The sequence below is a fragment of the Tiliqua scincoides genome, chromosome 1 (genome assembly GCF_035046505.1).
Source record: "Tiliqua scincoides isolate rTilSci1 chromosome 1, rTilSci1.hap2, whole genome shotgun sequence".
NCBI classification, from domain to species: Eukaryota; Metazoa; Chordata; class Lepidosauria; order Squamata; family Scincidae; genus Tiliqua; species Tiliqua scincoides.
The window spans coordinates 254,319,463-254,328,376 of NC_089821.1; the positions used below are offsets into that span (position 1 = coordinate 254,319,463).

The 8,914-nt window shown below is 41.9% G+C and overlaps 1 protein-coding gene across 1 annotated transcript in view; it reads right to left on the reverse strand.

Moving 5' to 3' along the window:
• KCNK2 (potassium two pore domain channel subfamily K member 2) overlaps positions 1 to 8,914 on the reverse strand; it is a 99,531-nt gene that overhangs the window by 22,593 nt on the left and 68,024 nt on the right. Inside the window, exon 5 of the mRNA XM_066611710.1 lies at positions 6,183 to 6,369. Coding sequence (XP_066467807.1) covers positions 6,183 to 6,369 — 187 coding nt within the window. The remainder of the gene's footprint in view (positions 1 to 6,182; positions 6,370 to 8,914) is intronic.

Below are 8,914 nucleotides of genomic sequence, written 5' to 3' on the forward strand. Positions count from 1 at the left end.
GAGAGTCTTTCCATTCAACAGACTGCATGAGTCATCACCATCAGAGATCTTTCACATCAAATGGTAGCCTACCATATATATACATAGAGGGCTACCATGCATCTGCCCTGTTCATTCTGGGGAGAGGTCTCCTCCCCATTGAATCAAAATTAAGAAACACCAAACTACTGGGGGGGGGGGGGAAGAACCCTGAATCTTAAACATATCGACTAACTGATTTATCTGTAATTCCTTCTGCGCACATGACATGGCATTCAAAGAACTATTAAATTTGTTTCCAAAGCTATGGGTATTATTTTCCTGAAACACATGGTGCTCCTGTGCACACTGGTAAAGTGCTTTTGAAACTGATGTTTCATCAGAAGCTGTTTGCATTGAATAAAATTAATCTGTTGTTCATAGGCGTATCCTTTAAATCTTTGTATTTTTGAACTGCTCCTACGCTGGGCGGCCCAGCATGGAATTTCATTGACTGCCTTTGTCGCCATGGTCCTGCCTCAGTTGATTTTTACTTCAGTGCATGTTGTGGGACACTCACTGGACTTGATGTCAGACAAGCGGGTGGTAATCTGGATGTGAAAGACATTAACAGCCCAATCCTATCCCCTACCGTTGGAAACGATGCAGCTACACTAACGAAGCACATGCTGCATCTAATGGGAGAGCGATCAGGAGACCTGGGAAGAGACATATGAAATATTTTTCCTTTATTTCTCTACAGGAATCTGAGGGCCTATGGGTCTCCTCAGAACAATGCTAGCTATATAGTTAACATAGGTCTGAGGAACAAAAAGGGACAGAACAAATTCAAAATGAGGGGTTAGGATCCTGATACAAGTCTACATGGAGCTACCTATGAAGACTGTCTGGAAACTGTAGTTAATTCAGAATGCAGTGGCCTGTGTGGTTAAGGGAGCGTAGATGTTTGACTCAGCTGGACTAAACCAACTACACAGACCACGGGTTCATTTCTGGGCAGAACTCCAGGTGCCTGTTTTGACCTTTAAAACCCTTTAAGGCTTGAGGCCAAGGTACCTGAAGGACTGTCCTCTGCCCAAGTGAAGACCTGTCCCCTGAGGTAATCTGGGGATGGGTAATCTCTTGCATGTGCCATCACTGATTAAAGCTGGGTTGGCAGCAACAAGGGGGACGGCTTTCACTGTGGAATTCCCTCCCCTCTGAGCTGAGATCTGTGCCATCCATTTTAGCCTTCCAGTGAGGGCCGAAAACTTTTATTTCTTGTTTGGTTTTTTCTATATAGGTTTTTTCCCAACCCCCCAGATGCTGGTCTGTGTTTTACAACTATATATTACTCTGGTGCTTATGAGTATTATTATTATTATTACTGCTCTGTATCAGCGGTTCCCAACTTTTTACGAACCTGAGGACCACTGAGGCAAAAATTAGAATCGTCGCAGACAACGTGCAAATCCCCCACCTCCCAGTAAACAAAAAATACAATTAAATTGGTAATTAGAGAAGATGTATTTGATTAATTATTTATAGAGGAGATCTGTGGGTTGCAGCTTTTGATGCTGGTTGCGGCTGTGTGTGATCCATTTGCCACCCTATGGTGGGGAGCGCTCCCTAGGCAAGAAGCTGCAAGTGATTGAAGGCTCTCTCTTTTTTCCTGAGACCTCATGGACCACTTCCCAGGGTCTCACTGACCACCTGTGGTTCGCAGACCATGAGTCTGTAAACAGCTCTCTTTATTGTATCGTTTAAAAAAACTACCGTGTACATTACTGTAGGTATATTTTATGTGTTCTAAGCTGCCTTGAGAGGAGGAATAGCAAGATAGAAATCTTTTAAATAAATAAATATTTTTTCTGGGACCTAGGAATTTGAAATACTTTTTCTAGTTATTACCTTAAGCCCCTCTTTCCAGCTAGATTGTTACTTTGTCTAACATAGCCAGCAGCAGCAAAATCCAAAAGAACTGCACACAAGGATATTCTGTAGACTAATTATATGTCTCTTGACAATAACAAAAATTTTAATGACACTGGATACTGTAGAATCAAATTATTAGATCAAGTAGTCTATGAAGAGGGAAATGTGCAAAAATTTCTGCCAAGAGAAATTACTAGTATATTCAGAGTTTTAATTACAGCTAAGAGGACCTATGCACATAATGGTCCTATTGTTAGCATAACCAGGTAATATCACGGATATTATTCTCAGAAGTGGCCCCATTTACATAAGCCATAAGAATAGTTTACAGTGACCCAGAATACATATGCAAAAAACCCTTAAAATGGCTTGCAAAATCATTCACAGAAATGTAAACTGTAATGCCAGAGGACATATCAAATCAATATTCAAGTCCATATTTCCCAAATAGACTTCCACTCTTGATCCTTTTCAGTCAGCTCATACTCAAGGGTCTACAAATATCCTCTTAGCTTACAAGTCAGGAACTGATTTGTCCCCCAACATTTCTCCCATTCCAAACTCTCTCTCTCACACACACACAGACACCCCAAGCTGCTTCCCACATACCTTCCAAAACTCCCCACATGCTCCAAATGAACTTGCACCAGACGGTCTACAATGCATCAGGGATGTGCGGTGGGTGGGGAGGCAGAAAGCGCTGCCACATGTGAGGTATGCAAGCTGCATGCATGGGTTGCAAATCCTTGTACACCTCACACACGGTGGCATGTTTTGAAGGACTCTGGTGGGGAGGCTCTGCCTGACCTGCCTCCCCACTCACCGCACGTCCCTGCATGCATACTCCTCTAACATCTTTCCTGCAACCCAAAGTCCAGTAATTTGTGATTCCCAATTTATTCTAATGGGCATATACTAAACATGCCTCTGAGCACATGAAGAGTTCCATTTTCTGCCATCCCGTAGCATACAGTATCACTGACATAGCATGCACTGAATGTTAGCGAAGACAGGGGAACCAGATGGACCGAAAATCTTTGTTACTTACCTCCCCGTAGGCTGCCTGGTGTCCAATGAGTCCTCAGACCTATGTCAGCTATTTAGCTGGCATAAGTCTGAGGAGGCCCAGGGGACAGTTCAAGGCAGGGAAAAGGGGGAAAGGATCTCAGCATGTGTAGCTGCCACAAAGATCCTCCCACTCCTGCCCTTGAATCACCTTCTACCCAGCCAAGCTCTCCAATCCAAACTGCCTGACTGCTTCAGCAGGGTGCCTGTGAGCCACTGTTGCACACACATGAGGCCTCTGGCTTTTGCACTTGTGCCTCCACTGCATACAACAGTGGCATGGTTTTGGTGGCATGGCATTCTGGGATTTACAGCAGCAGATTGCAAGATTAATCCCTGGATAAGATTGGGCTGCAATTCCCATCCATCAGTTTTTTACACTTAAATAAAATACAGCTTTCCCACTCTCCTAACTCTCCAACAGACAGGTTTTTCATTTTTTTGCATCCACCTAGGCACAGGTTCTCAGCTGACCACAGTGCAGTTCAGTAAGAATCTGTTTCTCATCACCAGGATTAAAAAGCTAGTGAGACCATCGTTCCCTTCCAAAAAGTAGTCCACTGCAGGTTTTTGCCAGCCAGCCCCTTCAAAGCAGTTCAGAATTTTGGAGTTCCTCCCACTACTTTTTTTTTTAAATCTGCTTTGGGAAGGCAACAGGGAAGGCAACAGGTGATGCAAAATTTGAGGGTTGTTTTTTTTTCATTTCTGGGATGAAAAAATTTGCTGCCCATAAAGCAGTAAGTTCTTATGAGCACATTGAAAATCTCACTACTCCGTTAATTTTCACTTTCTTTAAAGTATTTTATCCACTTGCTTTGCTTTTATAGCCCAATACAGCTCAGGACCAGGCTATCAGAGGAACCATCCATCCCTAAAGCCAGCAGAGGGGTCCAGCAGTGTGCGCTGCATGACAGGAACAAGGAGTAGGGCTTTCTCTGTGTTGGTGTTTTTTTTAATGGAATTCCCTCCCAGTGGGATTAAAAACTACCCCCCCCCCCTTATTAGCCTTCTGACAAGGGCAGACAACTTTCTGGTCTTCCATCTGGTCTCCCCTTCTAGAATTGGGCTTTGGGATTTTGTGGTTGTATTTTGTTTTAAATTTTATTGTACTATCCTTTATGATTTTTTGTTCACATTGAACTTTGTATTTCATTCCTATTCTAGAATTTTACTGTTTTCCCCCCGTCTATGTTGTATGCCACCTTGAGAACTCATTTCTTTGAAGAAAAATTTAAATGTATACATCATTTAAATAATGAAAAAAAATTCCTCTGGTGTGTACATTCAGAAAAGAAAATGTATGTGGTGGGAGAACATTAGAACTGTCTGACAATATAAAGGTGAAAAGGAGAGGAGGAAACCTGAGCATTAAACCTACTCACACATCTATATACTTATTTGCTGTCCTAAGCTGACGAAAGAGAATTGTGCTGGCACACACAGGAGAGCCATGTGACTTCTTGGTGCTCAAATCATGCATAGGCTGATGCGAAGACAAAACAGCCTGTGTGTGCATTCACAAATGGAGAAAATAATCTCAGTCCTGTAGAGACAGTGAGAGAGAGAGAGAGAGAGAGAAAGAGAGAGAGAGAGAGAGATGCCACTCTTTCTTTCCCTCCCCAAGTTGCCTGTGAATAAAAGGAGAGGCAGTTTCCCTCTGGCTAGTCATTTGCAGGAAAACATAAACTCCTTCTTTTCTTCCACAAATCTAGTCATGCTGTAACAGGATAGCCTCCCATGAACCTTGACAGACTGTCAAACTGGTATACTTTCCTTACAACTATGCTCTTTAACAAGGTAAGATGGTGACACAAAAACAGGTCTCCAGGAGTACGGGGACTTACCACCATGAGGACGGAGGAGAAATCAAGTGACTCTGCATCGCTGCGGATGGGCCTACAGCATCTGTTCATATTTTTATTTGAAGTCACATGTGTCTATTTCATCAAATGTGTATTCATTATACACCATGCTAGAAAGCTGTGCCCCCTTCTTTGTGAACTTTTGGGGGAAGCTGTTTCAAACGTGGTGGTGTACTCATATGGTGTATGCATCTATCTATGACAGGTAATATGGCCGGAATTTCCATGCACTAAAATGGAAAGAGTTAGAACAGATATGTTTTCTTTTATCTTTACCCAGATTGTAATTAATCTGTGGAACTCCTTGTTGTGGTGATGGCATCTGGCCTAGATGCCTTTAAAAGGGGATTGGACAGAAAAGTCCATCACAGGTTACAAGCCATGATGGGCAAAAGTAACCTCCTGGTTTTAGAAGTAGATTACGTCTGAATGCCAGATGCAAGGGAGTAACAACAGGATACAGGTATCTTGTCTTTTGTGCTCTCTGAGGCACCTGGTGGGCCACTATGAGATACCTGAAGCTAGACTAGATAGGCGATTGGTTTGATCCAGCAGGGCTTTTCTAATGTTCTCACGTTCATTCTGCATACTACAGAGAGAAAAATTACTTTGAGCTTGCTATACTACTAATACTACTTTCTTCTTATATAACACACACACACACACACACACACACACACACACACACACACACACTTTGGGTGTTATTATTTTTAGCAGAAGTATTTTTGATACTTATATGACAAAACTGAAGTGTCATGATTTTCTGGAACAAATACTGTGGACTTGTGGTATCCACAGGTCCAGCATCTGTGGATTTAACTCACTGCAAATGTCAGAGGATACTAAGGTCCACTGCTATTCCTCTGGAAGTTGCTATCTTACAGGGTTACTGTGAAGATAAAATGGAGGGGGTCCAATTACCCCTTCTAATTGGGCAAAGGGGCACCTTTTAAAGTGGTATCCTTTTATATTTTGCAGGGGGAGAGAGCCTCAATTCCTCTTCACCCAGCATGGCATCTTTTCCAGTGGCTGCTGCTGGTGTCTCTTCTCCATCTCTTTTTAGATTGTGAGCCCTTTGAGAACAGGGAAACATTTATTGATATGTTTTGTTATGTTAATTACTTTGTGAACTACCTTTTTTTTTAAAAGTGGTATATACATATTTATGAAGAAGATGATGAAGAACCTTGTATGCTGCCTCATACACCTCAGTGAGACAACAGTGTACCTAAATATGTAAATAAATAAATCAGTTTGTGTGTTTTGGATTGCATATTCATATAAAATTATCATGTAGTCATCTCTACACACCTCAGCAAAATACCATGACTAAAATTAGACCTTAATTAAAAATCTTACCTGCCACATAGTCACCAAATCCAATAGTCGTTAAGGTGATCACTACAAAATAAATGGCATCTAGTGTATTCCAGCCTTCTATGTGCTTGAATATGACTGCAGGAAGAGCAACAAAGAGCACACAGCCAAACAATATGAATATTATTGTTGATATGATGCGAATCTTTGTCTGACTCACATTCCATTTCTAGAAAGTAAGAACAAACAAAAGGGGTGGGTAGAAGAAAGAAGAATTGTTTGTTTGTTTATTTATTTATTGAAATGATCTTTAAGCTGCTTTTTAAATGCCCAGGGCAGTCTACATAATTATAAAAGCAAATACATTACAAGACAAAAGATAAAAACAGAAGGAAAAGCATTTCTCACAGTAATGATCAATCATGTCAGTAATGTTGTCTATGACATTTAAAACAAATTAGACAAATTTTTGAAAAAGTCTGGGCAAATAGAAACATAGTTGCCTGACACTGAAAGGTCTTCAGATTCAGTGCCAAGTGGGCACTTTTCTCCCTAAAGTGCGTAGCTGAGTGACACTAGAATCCAAGTCTCGTGCAGCTTCCTTCACAGTGCTACAGAGCTCAGCGATGATGTCCAGAGCTGCCCCATACAGGTAGAACTCCACACAGTTCCTGTCACTTTTAAACTTCAAGTGGGACTTTTGGGGGATAGAATATAAAAACAGGAACCACTACTGACAAGGTCCATTCTCCAGTCACCACCCACTTAACTTCAGAAGGCAGGGAAACCTAGAAGAGAATCTCTGTGATGAGCTTAAATTTTTTAGATATCTCATGTGGGATGAAGTGGTCATTTTGATTAGAAAAACAGAATAATTTTATTTATAAAATAGATTTGAATGTGTGTGTATATATGTGAACACACATATGTGTGTGTACATATGCATTTATTTGTAAAATTTTATATTATCTTGCTAAAAATGACTGAAAACAACATTCAAAAGCCTAAACACAAATCATATAACACACATGTTCTGGAGTGGGTAGAACTGGGCGATGATGGGAGCAGGGTTGATTGGGACCAGGAAGGTCTGCCAAATCCCAACCCTCTTTTCAGGTTTGATATGCCCTTCACAGCTTGACATAGCACTTGTGCCAGTGACATAGCTAGCCCAGGTACAAGCAGATGCACCAGACTGGCAGGGACTTACCAAATGTTCCTTTCGACTCCATAGGCCAAAACTCTCTCAAGGGGTGCAGCGGGTTCCACGCTAGCACCGCTACATCACCATGCGGGGAGTTACAGTGGATTGGGCTGCCCGAGTGCGTATGTATAAGCAAGATTCCAAAACATCCTCCCATGCACTTCCATGTACAGAAAGTACATGTTTACATGTGCCAAGAGAACCTCAGTTTCAATATAATAAAGAAACTAGTTTCTTAGATAAAGACAGTAGATGGCTCCTATGTATACCACTTTTACTGACAGTTTTTACATAAAAGATGTCAGTTGACCAGCTGATTAAAGCTGCATAAAATGTGCATATGAATTAAAACAATAGTTCTGACACACACAAGATGGTGCATAAGTTATTTTGACAGTTGCCTATTGTGTCTAAAAGAAATGAAAATGCTTCTTTAAGATGCTGCTAGTCAATGGCAGTTTTAATGCTTTTTTAAAACTATGCTGCACAATAAATCACAGCACTTTTTAGTCAATCAAAAGTTTACTTATCAGTTAATTCGATTTCTTGATTAAACAGTATTTGTAATGTCCCTACATTCTTCTTTCTACAAAAACTGCCTCCACTGAAAGGAAGCATATCTTTATTACATAAGCAACTACGTCTACGACTATTAGCTGAGCCACAGTTATTTCATAGGATAAGGGCGCAATCCTATCCTGCACTGGAACAGGCAAGTCATGAGGCTTGCACTGTATCCAGCACAGGATAGTGGCCATAAGCGGCTTAGCCAGAGGCAAGGGAAAACTGTTCCCCTTACCCCTGCGTAAGGGTTGCTGGCCCCAATGTGTCTCCTCGGACTTGCGCCACCTCTGGAGGTGGCATAAAACCAAGGAAAATGGAGAGGCTTGAAGCAGCTCAGTTCTCCCCAGGAATGGGTGTTGGGAACTTCCATAACTGCTGGATCCCAACCCCGCCTCCTGCTGCCCACCTGCCCACCCCCGGGGCTGCCCATCGCCCTCCCTCCCCCTGTCCAGGAATGCCTGCAGGGCCGATGCAAGCATCTGAGGGGAAGCACAGAGGTTTATGTCAGCCTCCGCAGGCCAGCGCTTCTTGGAGTGCCGGCCCAGCTTTACGGCACATTTGCGACCCTCCTGACTTGGGCCGGCCTAACTACTAAGGATTGCGCCCTAAAGCCATCACGTGATAGTAGCAATTGTCACATGATAAACATGATAGTTGGAGTTGGCAAGGCCCATAGCAGGAGATGATTTTCGAAACAAGAAACTGTGAGTCAAAAATGCCATAATAAACAAAATTTAAATAATTTAGAATGTACACACTTTTTTTTGTTATGGCTGCAAATCCTAACCTCACTTTCTTGGGAGTAAGTCCCATTGAACACAATAGGGCTTACTTCTGAGCAGACCTGGTTAGGATTGTGCCCTTTGTTTTGTTACATTGGCTATATAAAAGAGTCTTATTTTGTTTCAGTACCTTTTGCTTTCAAGGAATTCATTCCAAGATGATGATCAACAATGTAATAAAATTGTCACCAAAGTCACTCTATGCATAAAGTTTTGCAGAGTTG